At 36.8% G+C, this 18,012-nt stretch overlaps 4 protein-coding genes across 4 annotated transcripts; 1 reads left to right on the forward strand and 3 right to left on the reverse strand.

The window, feature by feature from the left end:
* Nucleotides 1-551: 551 nt before the first annotated feature.
* Nucleotides 552-3,354, reverse strand: LOC129794796 (queuine tRNA-ribosyltransferase catalytic subunit). Its single transcript, XM_055835663.1, has 5 exons — nt 3,220-3,354; nt 3,050-3,139; nt 2,743-2,986; nt 1,097-1,476; nt 552-1,018 (listed from the first exon to the last, which is right to left on the reverse strand). The coding sequence occupies exons 1-5, from the start codon at nt 3,352-3,354 to the stop codon at nt 677-679; spliced, it is 1,191 nt and encodes a 396-aa protein (XP_055691638.1). The 3' UTR covers nt 552-676.
* A 106-nt stretch (nt 3,355-3,460) lies between these two features.
* LOC129794798 (uncharacterized) lies at nt 3,461-4,489 on the forward strand. Its single transcript, XM_055835666.1, has 2 exons — nt 3,461-3,801; nt 4,104-4,489. Exons 1-2 carry the CDS (start codon nt 3,624-3,626, stop codon nt 4,319-4,321), a joined length of 396 nt encoding a protein of 131 aa, XP_055691641.1. The 5' UTR covers nt 3,461-3,623; the 3' UTR covers nt 4,322-4,489.
* Nucleotides 4,476-5,844, reverse strand: LOC129794797 (protein C19orf12 homolog). Its single transcript, XM_055835665.1, has 3 exons — nt 5,679-5,844; nt 5,372-5,590; nt 4,476-4,906 (listed from the first exon to the last, which is right to left on the reverse strand). The coding sequence occupies exons 2-3, from the start codon at nt 5,571-5,573 to the stop codon at nt 4,686-4,688; spliced, it is 423 nt and encodes a 140-aa protein (XP_055691640.1). The 5' UTR covers nt 5,574-5,590; nt 5,679-5,844; the 3' UTR covers nt 4,476-4,685.
* A 191-nt stretch (nt 5,845-6,035) lies between these two features.
* LOC129794799 (biogenesis of lysosome-related organelles complex 1 subunit 1) lies at nt 6,036-6,808 on the reverse strand. The gene is made up of 3 exons (XM_055835667.1): nt 6,641-6,808; nt 6,506-6,578; nt 6,036-6,360 (listed from the first exon to the last, which is right to left on the reverse strand). Exons 1-3 carry the CDS (start codon nt 6,699-6,701, stop codon nt 6,123-6,125), a joined length of 372 nt encoding a protein of 123 aa, XP_055691642.1. The 5' UTR covers nt 6,702-6,808; the 3' UTR covers nt 6,036-6,122.
* Nucleotides 6,809-18,012: the final 11,204 nt, after the last annotated feature.

Below are 18,012 nucleotides of genomic sequence, written 5' to 3' on the forward strand. Positions count from 1 at the left end.
AAGCTTGAAGTGTGCCATTTGAAATGCATTTGAAGGGTTTTTTTTATGAGCGATGTTTCTTTTAAATGTTTGTCGATTTCTTCTAACGTTAGAAAATTCTTTTATATTCTTTGTTATGTATTTTTTTTGTATGAAAATAATATCATTTCATATTAAAAGAAAAGCCTAAACTTCCTGAACTTTTTGAGGGTGATACTTAAACATTTCCTGTTAACCCTTTAAAGGCCAATGAACGCTTTAACTTCTTATTATTTTTATAAATTCTTTTAAATATCCAATGAAGACGTTAATAATGCGTTAAATTAATTTAAAAGAACTCACAAAAAGAACAAAATATTAAATTTATATTAATTCTCATTTTAGGAAATATTTACGGGGAAGTTGTCATTTCTATTGGTTTGAAAATGTGAGGAATAAGACATTCAGCCATCTTTCTTTACCATAACTTTTATTTTAATTTACAGAAAACCCAGAAGACAGCGGTTCTGAAATTTGAAAAACATTTGCCGCCATTTTGAAAAACAAATTTTTGAATCAATAATTCCTTCTTGTTTCTGCAAGTTGTGATAAATAGTTTTTATTTCAAAAAGTGATTTATACAGTTCCATTATATCCAACACTGTAATTAAATACATTTTATTTAAATATAAGAGAATGTGAAAAAAATTGAAGTTCACTACAACTCCACGTTGACTGATTTTAGGGCATCTACAATCCACTGGGGTACATCTCTCCCGGCAAAATGTTCCTTCATGAAGTTCCGAATGAAATTGGGGAAGTCATCCTTCACAATGGCTTCCCTGATCTCACTCATGAGGCGCAACTGGAAGGCAACATTGTGCACGGTGAGGATGCTACAAGCCACCGGTTCCAGCGTTACAATGTGATGGAGGTAAGCCCTTGTGTAGGATTTGCATGTTGAGCACAAGCAGGTCTCGTCAATTGGACGGAGGTCCTTAGCAAAGGTCTTTTGCTTCAAATTCAGTTGTCCACTTCGCACCAGAGCGCACCCGAAGCGCTAAAAGGAATTTCGTTATTAATTGAAAAGATTTGAAAAAGGGCCTAAAAAGGGAAGACTTCTTCCGGTAGAACTCACGGCTGTTCTTGTGGGGAAGACACAGTCAAACATATCAATGCCCAGAGCAACACAGACAACGAGATCAGCTGCAAAACCCACGCCCATGAGGTAGCGAGGCTTATCTTCGGGCAGCAATTCAGCACAGAGACGCACCACAGGCCAGAACTCGCTCTTACTCTCACCCCCGCTAAGTCCACCAACGGCAAACCCCCGGCAGGCACGTTCGGTCAGGAGTTGCGTACACGTACGCCGGAGATCGGGTTCCAGACCCCCCTGAACGATGGGAAAGACGCTCTGCTCAGAGTCTCGACTGTGTGCCTTGAGACAACGATCAAGCCAACGGACTGTCCTGTGCATGGCTTCCTCAACTCGTGGTCCACGAGTTGTGGTCTTTACGACTAAAAATAAAGAATTTTCCATTAAGGACAGCATCAGGAAGATAAGTCCTTATACGTTTTGTTAAAGGTCTTAATATCAGCTATAATTTCAGCCACCTACGTCATACCTAATTAAAATTATATTATAGCTCAAAAAGACGCCATTTTGAGACTTGGTCGCCATATGCTTTTTAACGGACGAAATCAAACCGCGCTCATTTTCCTTTCTTTATGTGCCATAAGAAACATTCATGCCAATTTTTAAGTTTCTAGCCTGTTTCGAGCACTGCCTACAGTGCCTAGTCTTTTGCTTCGAATTTACCTAACTATCAAGCCTTTCAGGATGATATTTTAATGATTTGTACATTCTATCGTTATACTTCGGTACGATAACACCATTAAAAAATCAGTTAATGAATCCACTTGATTCAAAAACATTTAGTTTGAATTGTGGCGTGCATTAGTGAAACATGATGGTGAATTTGAGTGGTAAGAAAGAAAATGTGGGGAAAATGAATTATTTTGGCGGCAAAAGTTAGTCTGATGCGTAGGTGACAATCTGTTGAAGCCAGAAGAATGTGAGTAAGTGAAATGGAAAATTTTACTTTTCCTCCGGTCAGCGTCGGAAATGAAATCTCAGTTCAGAATTAAACGCGCAATTCTGCCAGAGCTTTCGGCACAAGACAGTGCCTTCCTCAGTGGCTGTGAGGAGAGGAAAATTTATTACAATCAAATTGTGAGTAAATTTAACACTTGTCTGAGTTGGAAAAACAATTAAATTAAAGTAAAGTTTAGGAAAATCAAATGTTTCACATTTGAGTCTACGTGTGACCCAATGGACGCGAAAGGGGTTAACTTAATCTTTATTTTTATATTTGAGATATTTGATTTTTTTTAAATCGTTCTAACTCTGGTTCTATTTGAGCTACAAAGGGTAATGACCATGTTTTGGAAACGTCTGGATCTGGACAATAAACTGGGATGATTTCTATCGCAATGGAAGATTTTCTCAGTGAAAATTTTGAAGTTAAGGACGGCATTTTTCATCGAGGTGAGAGTTTTTTTTAAACTTCTATAGAGTGGGTTGGATAAAGAATTGAGGAGGTTGGAAGATTCTTCCTTGTAAGTCGAATAGGTAATGATCATGAGCGAAACAGAAGAAAGGAATAATGAGGCAAAAGATGAGGGAGTTTTGAAGGGAATCCGCAACAACGGAAAGAAAGCCAACGCGAAACGTTCTCATGATTTCTCTTCCAGTTTAAATAGAGAAACAGAAGGAATCCTCACCATCATCCAGCTGCATGGCAATGTCAGCTCCAATGGCGTTCTGAATCTCAATGGAATGTTCTGGGGTAAGAGTGAGTTCGGCATCATCATTGGAATAGGGAGTTTGGAATTTGACACCGTTCTCCGTGATTTCAGCCAACTTCAGAAGGGAAACCATCTGAAATCCTCCTGAATCGGTGAGGAGACTCCGTGACCAATTCATGAATTTATGCAATCCTCCTGCTTTCTTCAACGTCTCAATGCCCTGAAAGTACTCAAAACACGTTTAAAAGAATCCTTCTGAATTTAAAAAAAAATCTTCTGTTACCGGCTTCAACCCCAAGTGGTAGGTATTGCTGAGCATTATTTCGCAATTGAGGGCATAAAGTTGCTGCTGAAGGAGTCCCTTCATCGAACCCTGTCAAATAGAGATTGAATTCATAACAAATAGTTGATTCTACAGATGAGGTCTGACTAATCCGGATGCGCTGGACTTACTTTCGTTCCAACCGGCATAAAAACAGGCGTGGAAACATCGCTATGGAGAAGATTAATGACCCCCACGCGTGCCTTGGTGACACTACACTTGGCCAGGAGTTTAAATTTGAGCGGGCAGTTGCCTTTGGATGTCATTTTGGAGGCAGAAAATTGAGATTTTGAGAATCAAAATATAAACAGAAACACGTGCTCATACCACGTTAGAGTTTCTAACGATTTATTTTAGTTTCATTAGAAATTTTGAATTAATGTCAAAACTACAAGAAAGTAACGAACTTTCTGATTGAGAATGAACCTTGAGCACTGAGAAGGGGGATTTCCCTTTTATCTCTAAATAATTACTTTTTTGCCATTTTGATTGATAAAAAACGTGGAAAGTGTTCGCGAAAGTCATCAACAAGAAAATGGCTGAAATTCCTTCGGAGGAGATTCTGCTTGCAGCATCCACGTTAGGTGATCAAGTTAACTTGATGGCTAAATTACAGCCTTACCTGAAAGGTGTTCTCTTTGATAAAGCTGAGGCTGTATTTGGGGAATTACTTCTAGAGTCCAAAAACCGCTTGAATGGAAAATCCTTTGAAAGTAAGTAACTTCTGCCGCCATCTTTGTGTTATTATAGATCGTTATTTGAATGCTATAAAATTAACAATCAGCGCCCTCGTCTTATGAATACTCATGGTGGTGAATTCTGGAAACTCACAAAGCATTTTATAACTACATTAGGCTGCATCCAGCCTAATGGTAAATGAAGCTTTCGTTTTTTGCCGCAGTGGCGCTGAAATGCTATTTTGCGCAAAAAATATCAAATTTTATAAATATTAGTAAAGCGTTTCGACTTTAAGTCAGATTATAACCTTTTCCTCTTGATTTTTGTCTTTTTGCAGACTTTCAATCAGTAAGTTACTTTATAAAACACGCTTTGACTGATGAACAACGTGAAGAGCTCGCTGAACTTCTACGTATTGGACTTAAAAACATTGGAAATGTCGATGTGATACTCGCCATTGCTATGGGAAATTTGTCCGTTAAGCGAATCATTCTAAATATCCTTTGGCGCTTCATTGTAAATCGCATGTCGAAAGCTTTGAAAAGTAAATTGTGAAATTAATTAAAAAGGATTTTTTTACAAGCTAGTAGAGGCAGAAGATTACTTACATTGTCAGCCATGTTGAATTAGACGAGATTGTTATGGAGGTTATGTTCTTTATGCGTCTTTTAAAGCACTTAACCTAACTTAAATTAAATAAAAATTCCAATTTTATAGAAATCAACAAATTTATTCTTTAAATTAACTACAAAACTTCCCTATAATCTCCAATAAAAATTACAGAATTTTGTAAATTTTTTCTAAATAAAAAAATCATATTCACTTTTTTTCTTATCTTAGAGAGACATGCAAAAGGCACCACAAAATGAAGTTCCCCAATAAGAGAACTTCTAGCTAGAGTCTAGAACAAAGTTTCTCCTTAATCAATTACTTGGAGATGCATTTGATTTGTAATGTACCGCGCCACGGTGCTAAGGATGGCCTTCTGCATGTTTGGATTGCCCATCACCAAGGAAATGGCAATCATGACGTCACCCGCGTCAATATCCTGAATTGCTCGCTGAAGATGATCAGCAAGCTCCTGCCGTTGCCTCAGTGTCATATCATGCATTATTATTTGACTAACAGGGCGGAATTTGCCTGAATAAAGACAAAAAGAAAATATTTTTGCAGATAATGAAGGTTTCTCAATGACAAACTACGTCAACAAGCACGCTTTAGAGGTTAGAAAAGTAAAATACATATTTCAAGATGGAGGCTTTTTTGGAAGGATTTTTGCATTTTTTTCTTTGTAAAAATGATAAAAATCGTTTAAAATTGTGAAAATATCTGAATTTTAAATAATTCGAATTGGTTTAAATCGTTCAAGGGGCCGGGTTATTAATGTTTTAATTTCACTTGAAAATAATTTCCAGAACCCAGCTGACAAAGACATTTATTTTTCCCTCCAAGACAAAACCACTTACGAATAACGAAAAATAATGCAACGCGTACTTCAAAATCTTGAAGGTCAGCTGGGATTGAGTACACTGATCTTTCTAATGATGAAAGAACTCCAAGAAATCTCGAAAAAGATGGAAAAGGATGAATGACAACAGTTCTTACCTTTGGCCATGTAGGCTGCTGTGCATGCTCCTGCTGTTCCACCCACAGCTAGCCCGACTGGACCCCCCAAAATTCCCCCAATAAAGGCTCCAGCACCACACACAAGGGCACCTTTAGCACTACCCTTGACAGTTGCCCTCATATTCTCCTGATCCGCCAACTTTGACGCAACCTCCAGGAGTTCCTGCGTGTGAACAACCATCCTTGCTTCGAATTTTCCTGCCACAAAAGAAAAATCTGATGAGTCAGAAGCTTCTCAGAAGGAATCTGATGCAAGATCACACTGAACCCTTCAACTGCCACCAACCTCAAAATATTTTTTTGTCTTCTCTGCTGCACTGTGTGCGTTTTGAGGAGCTTTTATCGCATTGCGTGCGTGGTCCGCTTTACCGAGACAAAATTCTAAGAATGTAAAGAAAACTGATAAGAAAATGAGAGACCAGCAAGCAAACAAAAAACTGCTAGAAATCATAATATTGGAAAAAAGGCAAAGAGCTTTTGCTAAACGTTCGATTAGTTATAAAACGATTTTTTTTGGTTAAAAAAAAATTAAATTTGTATGGAAAGAAGGTAAATTAGAAGCTAATTTGGAGATAAAATGAGAAATAATTTTTAAAAAATCTTCTGCTGCTTCTACTAACTTGAAGAAAAACAAAGGAAAAACTAATCTTATTAATGATTTATTGCAAATACAATAAGCAGAACAAATAAAACAATCACATTTCTATATACATATAATTGGAATTTTCTCTTAATGATTTTCCCTGGCGCTTCTGTAGGCTATTTCAAGGGCACTTGTAACACTTCTCAGATCATTCTCAATACTTCTTGCCCAATTTTCAACATCTCCCAGCTCTTTGAGGGCACTACTGAACCCCTCAATCAGCAGGAGCCACTGTTGTGTTTGTTTGGCGAAATTTGTAGCCCCCACATGGAGTTGTTTTGCCTCCGCATCGAGTTTCTTTTGATTCAAGTAGGCCTGGGCAACGCTGAAGTCAGAGAAATGTCAAAATTGATCAATTACTATACTGCTGCTGTTTGTATTGAAAAGCTTGCGAGTTTGAAGAAAAATTTCAAGTTTTGATGTTTTTTTGGAGTTTCTTATAAGATTCTAATTAATCCAGAACATCTTACCCAACGTTTAAGTGATCCACAAGAGCTTGAGTGAGCTCATTTGAGGAAGCAATCGCAGCTTTTCTTCTTTGATCTGGGAAAGAAAATTAACAGAAAATGATTAAAAATCGAGATTTTCCTTTGTTTTAGACTCACCTTGTTCTTCCTTTCTAGCCACCTGCTTTGCTTGATGCTCCTTCACCATTGACGATAACATTTTAATGAAAAATCAATTTAATTTTCCTCTAAAAATTCAATTTTTAATAAGTTTTCTTGAAGTTTGTTTTGATTTTTCCTCAACTTCGGGGAGTTTTCGTGAAATTTTCGTTTCTGCAAGAAAATTCCTCGTTTGCGAGATTTCCCGCGGGATTCATTCAGAAATACGAGAAATTCTTGTTTTTATCGTGAATTTTCTGCTTTTTCTTGGTGAAAATCCCTCATAAAGTCATGTTCAGGCTTAATGCTTTGCCCCAGGTGGATCCTCTTGAGGAGAAACGAAGAGTAAGGTCGGCTGTTAATCAAAACGTTGTTTCCTTTCTCGTCCTTTGTGCTGCAATAAGGATAGGTTGGTTTTCCCTTTGAGGTTATGTTTTTATGCCTCATTTTAGCATGAATTTTCTTCTTTTTCCAGCTCCATTCTTCATGAAGCAGCTACAAATGAAAATTTAGCAAACTCGCACAGCTGAAAAGGCGATAATTACATGCAGAAACGTCGTAGAAACATTAGGAAAATTCTAGTTTCAATTTTCATGTTCATTGCTGAGAATTTTCACAATTTATGGACTGTCTTAGCTTTAAAATGTCTCTGTAATAATGCTTTTACTTTTAAATTGAACCACAATGCTTGAAATAGTCAATAAATTGGTTTATTTTGTTGAAAAATAAATATTTTTTCTTTGATATTTCATTCCCTTCCCGGTTGTCAATGTTTCAGATGGCGCTCCGATCGGAAGTATTTTGAATTTCCGTTAAGTCGTAAACAATGAAGAAAAAATATTGAGGCTGCCAGAAAAAAATATTCCGCATTGCTGATGAAGAAAATGGATTAATTTCCTCAAAGAGAACATCACAAAACACACAAAACATGTTTCATGATCGAAATTTTCGATGTATTTTAGGAGAAAAACGAATGTGAAATGCGGGTTGTTTCTTGATCAGAAAATTAGTGTTTTTGGTCTGCAAAAATCTTCGATTTGATCAGAAGATTATTCCATTTAGTCAGAAAATGTAATTTTTCGATCAAACTCGGTTAAATAAAAAGAAATTTATGCAAAAACACGAACTTTTCAATTTTACTCATATTTTTTTTTTCATTTAATCTTGAACGTCTTGAATGTCTTGAACGGTAAGAGGAAAACTTGTTCTTTCCAATTGTAGTTTATTAATCAAAATCGGAGAACTAAAGGCGAAGAAGGAGGTTATTCTATAAATCAATTCAACCTTCTCATTCCCTTGTAAAGACCAGCCTCAGAGCTCTATTTTGTGTTAGAAATGGTCAAGAATATGAAAAGTTCGAATATTTTTTTAAGCAAAGAATATTTAACAAAAATGGAGACTTTTAAATTATTTTTAATTTTCATTGAATTTTATCTTTTCTTCCACAGATTAATCCCCAAATTCACATTCTACTGATCAATTACAATAACTAAAAAAGCAAAAATGAAATATTTTAAACAGCAAAAATAAGAAAAACTGCTCCTTTTTCTTTGGAAATTTAGTGAATTTCACAAAAATTCTAACCTCAAAAAATTCTTTGAAAATTTTACTAAAAATTTAAATCTTTAAATTAAACAAAATGGCTGCCCAAAAAAATGTAAAAAACCGCAAAAAGACTTCTAAAAATGTCTTATAGTTTAAAAAAAAAAAGGAAAAAAAGCAATCTCTTAGCAAATAAATTGTCTCTAATGGACAAAAAAAAACCCTCGTTCAATTCCCCCATCATCTGCCTGGGTGAATAATTGCCATTGGGGCGAGAGGAGGTATTATCCCTCCTCACAATCTCCCCCATATCGAAGTATGGAATTGTCATTGCCCCTGATTGATTTACAACGTCCCCGGTGGCGGGTGTTGCATTTGCGGCGTCCCCGAAGTCCCCCTTCACCCCAAAAATAGTCCCGGCTTGAGGGGCTTCGGCGCAGGGGGAGGGTGACATTGACCTTTCACCTTTCAGTCCATCAGGGTGAAAATAAGTCCGCCGGGAGGGCTTTTTCTTTTTCTGTCTTCCTCCACCCCAACCAACGATCGATTGATGTGCTTCCACTTGGCGATTCCGCTTGTGGAATATTTAATGAACTTTCTCAGCTTTTGGGGATTTTGGGGGTGACTTTAGTGGATTTTATTCGGGTTTTTTCTTCCATCTGGGGTCGTTGCTTTCTTAATTAAAGGATTTTTACAAAAATATATTTTTTTAATCAAATCGCTTTTTGACAGCACTGATTTGACAAATGTTTATCCCTTCTGTCATCTGCTACGAAATGTCAATATTAACGTATTTTTTTAAAAAAAATTTGTTATTTTAATGATCCACCCTTGAGAAATAAAATATAATAATCAATTTTTTCTGCCATGAAGAGACATATGTATGTTTTCCATTTTGACGCAATCCTCCAGTAGATGTCGGTTCAATGTCATTGTCGGTTGCGGAAGGGCGTCCTTCGAGGGCCCTTGTGGAAGAGCGAAGCAGCACAGAGACCGGGCATGCTGTGGGGGTGGTGAGTGGGCGAAAGCGTGGGTGAACTCGCGCCTCATCCTCCGATCAGGGAGCGTTCGTCGACCTTGCAATCTGACGCATGCGTCTTCCTGACCCTCATAACTCAAAAGTCGAGCAACTCACCCTCCTTCGGCCGCGCCACACCTCCCCCATTTACCCAGACAACAAGAGAGTATGCGTGAAGCTTGGCATACTGAAGGCCCCTCTCTCTCTCTCGCGTTTGCTCCCAAGCGGCTCTCGCGTGTGACGCACTCACCCCTACTCTCCTAAATTTCCCTCTCGCTCACACTTTTGCCAAAGAAATGTTGGCGCCATCTCGTTCTCAAGCAGAATTTCATATTCACAGCAAAAAAGGGATGGATGGGGTGGACAGGACATATAGAGAGAATTCTCAGTATTGCCTGCGATGAGGCAATCAATTTAGCTTAATGCATGTCGACAGACAGATGAATTGCAAAATTTTCTCATTGATACTGAGAGCATAGATTTGTTTTTTTTTTGTTGAGTCGCTGACTAGAAAAAAAACTATGAAAGGAAATTATTTAATTTTTACTTCTTCTCTAATTTTAGATTTTTAGGTTATGTATTCATATTCAAAAACGGTTGAATTTGAATTTCATTAAAAAAGCGCTTTCGTGTTAAATTAGTTTCCGATTTGAGCACCTCTAGTGGTGATTTTACAAAGTTAGAATGTCTGATTCTGTCAAGAGTTTTGTAAAGGGGATATGTAGGGTGCTATGTCCTTCCGGGAGAATTAACTAAGAATGGGTAGTCAGTGTAAAAGAATAGCTAATTACAGGGATGTATTAAAAAAATTAAAATATATAAACTACTTGACATTTCTATTTTCTAACGTTTGACATTTTTTAATATTAATTTTTCAATAATTAGCATACATATTTCCTATCGTTAAACGCTTTTATTACGTTTGACGTCTATTTTAATATTTATCGGTTTTTTTCTAACGTTAAATTACGTAAAGAATTAAGTTTCTCAGTTTTTTAATGTAATTCTCACCACTTTCTTTAAACTTCAGAAGTTCCCGAACTTTTAGGGAATGTTAAAACACTCAAATACTCGCCTTGGCTACGCTTTTGTCTGCTAATTTGAACTGAGTTTTTGACGTTTTATGTCCGTCTTTATCAGTTCTTACTTTTCTTCTTTTTAAACAATTAACATTCAATTTTTTCTAAAAAATTAAAAAGTTCATTAAATCGTTTCAATGAACGTTTATTTAATCTAAATCGATCAAGCCGTTCCTGGTGTTAAAATTCAGATTTTCTTGACAGCATAACTTTACATTTTCAGTTTTCTATTTTCAAATATGGCGGTAGCAGCCATATTGGATTTTCTTGAAATGTCAATATCGATTGAACGCGAAAGAGTTCAAAACAAATTAAAACCAAAATGATTCTGAAACATAAGAAACTATAAAGTTTATAGGAAAATTAATTAACATTTGGCCAATTAGCTTATGTCTTTCTTTTCTTTTTTATCAATTATTAAATAAAACATTAAGTTGTTTCATCTTTTATTACCCTTCTCACGCACAAATCGATTTCTTTTGCATTTTACCTTTGCACCCAAAAATCTCATTGAATTGTAACGATTTTTTCAACCTGCTGCACCAATCAATGCCTTTTCCGTGAGTTTATTTTTAATTTGCCAAAAAAATGACCCTCAAATGATAAAAACGCGGATTTCGGTGCATTTCCTTCACGCTTCACTTCCGCCATATTGTCTACATACTTGCCGCCACATTCATTTCCACACAGAAGCTCGCATCGAAATATGGAAAATAATCCTATTTTTGGACTTTCCCTCTCGCACCAGATAAAAAAACAAAATAAATTTGTGGCAGGAAAAAGGTGTGTTTCGGCGGGAATATGCGTCATTTCCAAATTTAATGGGTCACTGTTATAGTCCGGAAATGAGAAGGTGAAAAAAAAAGTTTGGAAGGCCCGAAAATTGCTTCACTTTTACTTCTCATCCATATCTAATGCTGATTTTTCGTATGGACTTTCACATGGGCTTGGGTAGGTATATGAAACAATGACGTTTTACGCTTCTTTGGTTGGCCAAAAATGTATCTTTCACACTCAGTGAAGGTCAATAAAAAACAAAATTCACTGAATTGTGATACAGGTGATATTATTTATGCGTGCAAAAAGAAAATTTAGAAAGGGAAACTCTTTTGGAGTATATATTACTTTCATTCCCTCTCGCCTACATTCTTTTATGTTTTATTTAGACGAGGTGTTAGAGATTGTTGGAGATAGGTTTGTTTGACATTTCGCAGTGACATAGGTGAAATTTGACATTTAATTGGGATTTGAACGTCATTCAAGTGTCATAGAAAGGGTATATTTAAGAAAATTTATGTTTTAAAGTTTTGTTTGAATTTATTAACAAATCAGAACACATTCTTCTTCGTATTCATTTACATTTCATTTCAAAATTATTAGTAGAAATGTCAAACGTTAGCAAAGTGCAAACCTAAGCGGCTCAAAATGTTTTTTAGTAACTTCAGTCCTTAAATTTAACGATGCCTAAAATCATTATTTTTAATTCATTTTTACAATTTTAAATCAAATAAAAATATAATTTATAGAAAAAATTCCGTAAAAAAGATTTCTAGCTACGTCCCTGTCTAATACAATTTTTTAAAGCAAAACTTACGGTTTTTCCATTCGTCCCTTTATTTTTCATAAAATTTTCTTTCTCCTGAATTTTTGCTCTAATTAAAAAAAAATAAAATTTCTTAAACAAAAATAATGCTCGTTGTGTATTGAAGACATTCAAAAAGTATTCCATCAAAGCAGATGCTTGTGGAAATGGCTGAAGAGTGAAGAATCTTTGTCTTCTAAGTGAGGAGTGCCCGAAAATTGCGCTCACACACAGCGTTTGCAACAAAAGAGATACAATCGCCAAATTGCCCTTGACCTCGCGAGTGCAGCGGCAAAGTGCATTCACATTGGCGCACAATGCAATTCAGTGCATCGCGCCTTTCGCGCGCCGTTTTTATCCCACATTTCCACCACAGCCGCACAAGACAGCATGAAAATACTCTGCTCACAATACTTCTACCCCAAGTCATCGAGATCTGCCTGATTCTTTTTGTCTTTTTGCCCATGGGCAGCATCTCAATATCCCAATTGAGACATTTTTCTTTGCAAAAATGCGCGATCTTTCTGTCAAAATGTCAAAGTGGCGCTGCAGTCGCGAGGACATTTTGTTTTTTTCATACAAATCTTTTTCTTAATTTCTGTATTGAATAAAATAAAATGTTTGCTCTAGAAGAGAAAACAGAGTCATGAGGAATTCTTTAGTTGTATCTTAGAGCGAGTTTGTGTGTCTGTTGTGTCTGTGTTAAGGGAACGCCAATAGAAGCGCGTTCACATGCTATATTTGTTAGAAAACATTGCCCTCCAGTGGCGGTCAATGGCTTCTCAACAAAAGCGCAAAGGCTCGGAGCAAAAGTGAGCCAATTCGCGCCAAATGAACGCCTTTCGTGTTTCCAATTCGTTCCATATTTCTGCGTTCTCTTTTATACATGAAAAAAGGGCCCTTTTTTCATGCCCTAAACATCCACCCATTCGTCTTTCTATTAAACTAAATTAATTCACTTCCATTTGAATATTTTTTGTTGTCATTCAAAATAATTGTTCAAACATTGCTCAAACATTGAGTGTGGAGAAGTTTTTTTTTTAATTTTATTTTCAAACAAACTCTTCCAAAAATAAAATCATTCATTAAGAAAAAATCAAAAGAATTCGTGAGATATCAAAGAGAAAGAGAGGCTTGAAAAAAAAGAAATGAAATGTACTGGTAAGCTGACCAAGCTTACGGGAGCTGTGTTTCTTTCAGTGTACCAATTTTGTGAGAGCAAACTAGAACGCGAATTAATTTAAATACGCGCAAAGTCGGGAGAAGTTGAAAAGTCATCCCCCAAGAAATTTTTAAAACGCTATATCTCGGGAACGGCTCCATAGATTTTCGAGTTTGAGCTATCGTTGGAAAGGTCTTAACCTCAACTATAATATATTAAAATATGAAGTAAATCGATAATGGCATTTTCGAAATATTCGAGTTCGAAATTTTCGAAAATTTTGATTTTGACTTTAGCGCCTCTCGCGGTCATTTCTCGAACTTGCAATGTTCTAGACATTTGTAGGGCTTCACGAAACCTTTCATTTGCACTTGAGTTGATCAAAATCGGACTTGTAGAACCCGAGATATGACATGCCAACTTTGGAAGGCTATATCTCGAGAACGGAGACATAGATTTTCTTCATTTTTGGCATGGAGCTAGATAATATGGTCAGCTATAACATATCAAAAAATGAAGCAAATCGATAATGGCGTTTTCGAGATATTCATCGAAAAGTAATCGAAAATTTTGTTTTTGATTTTTGGCCCCCTAGCGGTCACTTTTGAAACTTTTGATGTTCTAGAGAGTTGTAGGGTTTGTTGAGGTCTTTCATTTGACCCCGGGTTGATCAAAATCGGTCAAGCCGTTTTCGAGTTATGGTCGATTTTCGATGAAAAATTGTGGCGGCCATATTGACTAAACTGCTTGACCGATTTTCAAAAATGAGGTATCGTTGGAAAGGTCTTGATGGCCCCTACAACATATCAAAATTTCAGCCCTCTAGCTATAATAGCGGCTGAGATATAGCGAAAACAAAATTTTGAGGTTATTCAAAATGGCGGACGGGGGGTGGGGGGGGTGGATTTGACCTCATAATCGGATTTCTTCAGGTCGATATTTAAACTTTGCCGTTTACCGCAAGTCTCTATCTATCACCGTTCTCTTGCAATTTAAGTTTATAATCCGGACGGACGGCCGGACGGACGGACGGACGGACGGCCGGAAAAAATTTTTTTTTGGCGCATACGTTTTTTGGAATGTGGGGACCCTAATTCGTGCTCATCCCAAGTTTGAGCCCGATCTGACGACTTTCGATTTTGCTCGGTACACAAAAGCTGTGTCTGAAAGAAACACAGCTAAAATTCTGGCCGATGGGAAATTTTTTTTGCAAACGCGTGAAGGTGCCTAATTTTGGAAAAAAGGAGACGAAAAAAGAAAGAAAAAAAGTACATTGAAAATCTAGAATTTTCCAAAAAATCTTTTTTATCGGTCTTTATTTTTTACATTTCCAAATTTTTTTTTACTAGCCATATTTCAATAAAGAACGTTATTTTTTGCTGCACATTTCTTGCTGATTTTTTAAAATAAAATGAATAAAGCCCTTTTTGTTTTTCATTGAAACACGTCATAGGGTTGTGAAACATGTTTCAAACATTTTCCGGTATTTATTTATGACGTTTCTTATTAAATTTTTTTATCTAAAAAAGACAAAAATTATTGATAAATAAGTCCGGATAGAATATATTAGCTGGAAAATGTGCTTGAGCAATGGAGCAAAATACACGTAGGTTCAAAAATTGCCAGAACGCATAATTCTACCCTCATATCATCAAATACAGTGCTGAGAAAAAATGTACTTAAATTAGTATATCGAAATAAAAACTATTTTTATTTTTTTTTATTAATGTAAATTGAATAAAAACACTTTTATTTGACTGATAATATGTCAATCAACTTCAAGGTATTCATACAAAAATAATGTAATAAGTTTGAAAAAAAATGATTTTTAAATCTTGCCTCGACTTGAGAATTCTTTTGAAATCAATTATATTCGTAAATGTGGACATGCACTGTATTTTGCGTGAAGAAAAATGTTCAAGCTTACATAACCCATACAATCTATGGCTGGAAAATAATTTAATTGTCCCAAAGGAATCACTCCGAGTGTTTTTCATTGCAATTTATCTCATAAATCACACATTGTTGCACGTGAAAACTAAAATTTTCCAATTTTGTAGGGCCCAGGATGCGTAAGAAAATATAACTGAATAAAAACTACAAAATTACATGCAAAATATTTGAGAAATAATTCCGCAGAATAGTTCCGCGGAAAAATTCCATAGCCAAAAAATTGTTTACTTGGGAGCACTTTTGTGACGCACTTTGATAAATATTTTAATTTCAAGCTTAAAACACGGATAGAAAGTAACAAATACTTACCTGAAAAAAGAAATCACCCGCCCCCGCGGCGGGGGCTCCAGCACAACACAAATTTCCCCCCGCACCGCCCAAATTCCCCACAACACTCATAGCACTTTTTAATCAGTTTTCACTGCACTTCACGAGTATTTCACACTGTACACCACCACTACGCGAATCTACGTCCTACTTTACACTAATCTATCAAGAAAATAAGCCTAAATAACGAAAATAAACACTTTTTCACTGCACAAAATACGCCACCATGTAAATACCGCGAAAGTTGCAAAGGCACTGACGTTTGTTGCAAAACAAAAGAAGAAGAAGAAAATGAAACATGTTTCACGAAAGTTTGAAATGTTTTATAGGAAATCCGTTAAATGTAGTACATTATCCCGCCAATTTGCTGGAAAACATAAATACACGAGAAAAACTCATTTTAAAGGCTTCATAATCGCTGTGGATGCTTAAGGCTCCAACAGATGGACGAGAAATTTCTCGTGCGGTGCGGTGCGGCGAGGTTTTCGGCCAATCAGAAGCGAGAGATGGCTCACACACTCTCACCGCACAGTGCGAGAACGTTTTTCGGCCAATCCGAAGCGACGATGGGCCACGAAATCCTCGCCGCACCGCACCGCACGAGAAATTTCTCGTCCATCTGTTGGAGCCTTTAGGGACCCCAGGTACTTTTAGTTAAAGTTAGAGGGCGCAACTCGCCGAAAATTTTTGAGAAATTTGCACGACATTTTTTGGCGCGAATTTTAAATTTTTGGAGCTGGAATTATGTACCAATCGACTCGGCATCGCTTTCGGGTTACAAAAAACACAATTTTACCATGAAAATTTGTGAGAAAATTGCGAAAAACCTTCCGTGCGAGTGAAACAGTATCAGTGACATGCAAGTGAGAGAATCTCACTGAAATTGCACCTGCATCCGTCTCATGCAGATTTCTCATTCGTCCGCAAAGCTGGGAAAGAAGTTCCTAAGATATCTTTAGAAGGCCATAACTCGGGAACGGCTCCATAGATTTTCGATTTTTAGCTATCGTTGGAAAGGTCTTAACCTCAACTATAACATATTAAAATGTGAAGTAAGTCGATAATAGCGTTTTCGAAAAATTCGAGTTCGAAATTTTCGAAAATTTTGATTTTGACTTTAGCGCCTCTCGCGGTCATTTCTCGAAGTTGCAATGTTCTAGACATTTGTAGAGTTTCACGAAACCTTTTATTTGCGCTTGAGTTGGTCGAAATCGGACTTGTAGAACCCGAGATATGACATGCAAACTTTGGAAGGCTATATCTCGAGAACGGCGACATAAATTTTCTTCATTTTTGGCATGGAGCTAGATAATATAGTCAACTATAACATATCAAAAAATGAAGCAAATCGATAATGGCGTTTTCGAGATATTCATCGAAAACTCATCGAAAATTTTGTTTTTGATTTTTGGCCCCCTAGCGGTCACTTTTGAAACTTTGGATGTTCTAGAGAGTTGTAGGGTTTGTTAAGAGCTTTCATTTGAGCCCGGGTTGATCAAAATCGGTCAAGCCGTTTTCGAGTTATGGCCGATTTTCGATGAAAAATTGTGACGGCCATATTGACTAAACGGCTTGACCGATTTTCGAAAATGAAGTATCGTTGGAAAGCTCTTGATGGCCCCTACAACATATCAAAATTTCAGATTTCTAGCTATTACAGGGGCTGAGATATATGCAAAACAAAATTTTGAGGTTATTCAAAATGGCGGACGGGGGGACGGGGGGGGTGGATTTGACTTCATAATCGGATTTCTTCAGGTCGATATTTAAACTTTGCCGTTTACCGCAAGTCTCTATCTATCACCGTTCTCTTGCAATTTAAGTTTATGATCCGGCCGGACGGCCGGACGGACGGCCGGACGGCCGGCCGGAAAAAAAATTTTTTTGGCGCATACGTTTTTTGGAATGTGGGGACCCTAATTCGTGCTCATCCCAAGTTTGAGCCCGATCTGACGACTTTCGATTTTGCTCGGTACACAAAAGCTGTGTCTGAAAGAAACACAGCTAAAATAACTTTCTCTTCCTACATGTTTAAAAATTCTCAATCGAGCAATGGAGACGGTATGAAGGAGATCTCAATGGTAGACCCACATTTTGCTCGTTGGCGTCTCTCGCGATCTTCGCGTAGAGAGAAGAAGAAATTTTTGTTCTGAAGAATTCTCCGTATTGCTCTTGTGAAAGAGAAGCCAATTATTTCTGGCAATGAACACGCCACCAGAACTCCAGAGAGCCTAACCTTGACTTCGTCTCTTGGGGCGCCGAAGTGGAGCAGCAAAGCAATTGCAAGTTTCGCTTCGATGCCGCGACTTCTATTTTTTCTTCATCATATTTTTGGGGGGCGTTACTATCCACTATGAGGTAAGATCACTGATAAAATGGATTATCTTTGTTGCTAAGAACAAAAATTATTTTAATATATTATCTCAAGTAAATCTTCATTTAAATCTACTTTGCACCGAAACCCCACCTTCTGACAGAAAGAACGTTATTCAAATATCACATCACAGATCTTTTATTTTAAAAATTAAATATTTGATTGGCAATATCTCCGAACATCTGTTGTAGATTTCCTTTAAATTTTGATATGTTGTAGCCCGACTCAACATCTAACACCAGTCCGAAAATGAAGAGAATCTATGTCGCCGTTTAGAAGATATAGCCATTTGAAAAATTCTTGAAATTGAATAGGTACATAGTTCTAAGAGCCAT

Source organism: Lutzomyia longipalpis, chromosome 4 (assembly GCF_024334085.1).
Source record: "Lutzomyia longipalpis isolate SR_M1_2022 chromosome 4, ASM2433408v1".
In the NCBI taxonomy this organism is placed as follows: domain Eukaryota; kingdom Metazoa; phylum Arthropoda; class Insecta; order Diptera; family Psychodidae; genus Lutzomyia; species Lutzomyia longipalpis.

Bases quoted from the DNA above. Each gene is read 5' to 3' on its own strand.
- LOC129794799 (XM_055835667.1), bottom strand. From the start codon at position 6,701: ATGTTATCGTCAATGGTGAAGGAGCATCAAGCAAAGCAGGTGGCTAGA. The intron at 6,579-6,640 runs GTGAGTCTAAAA...TTTCTTTCCCAG, and splicing joins GGCTAGAAAGGAAGAACAAG to ATCAAAGAAGAAAAGCTGCG. The intron at 6,361-6,505 runs GTAAGATGTTCT...CTCTGACTTCAG, and splicing joins GTGGATCACTTAAACGTTGG to CGTTGCCCAGGCCTACTTGA.
- LOC129794797 (XM_055835665.1), bottom strand. From the start codon at position 5,573: ATGGTTGTTCACACGCAGGAACTCCTGGAGGTTGCGTCAAAGTTGGCG. The intron at 4,907-5,371 runs GTAAGAACTGTT...GTCTTTATTCAG, and splicing joins AGCAGCCTACATGGCCAAAG to GCAAATTCCGCCCTGTTAGT.
- LOC129794796 (XM_055835663.1), bottom strand. From the start codon at position 3,354: ATGACATCCAAAGGCAACTGCCCGCTCAAATTTAAACTCCTGGCCAAG. The intron at 3,140-3,219 runs GTAAGTCCAGCG...TCTATTTGACAG, and splicing joins TTATGCCGGTTGGAACGAAA to GGTTCGATGAAGGGACTCCT. The intron at 1,019-1,096 runs GTGAGTTCTACC...AATTCCTTTTAG, and splicing joins TCTTCCCCACAAGAACAGCC to CGCTTCGGGTGCGCTCTGGT.
- LOC129794798 (XM_055835666.1), top strand. From the start codon at position 3,624: ATGGCTGAAATTCCTTCGGAGGAGATTCTGCTTGCAGCATCCACGTTA. The intron at 3,802-4,103 runs GTAAGTAACTTC...GTCTTTTTGCAG, and splicing joins GAATGGAAAATCCTTTGAAA to ACTTTCAATCAGTAAGTTAC.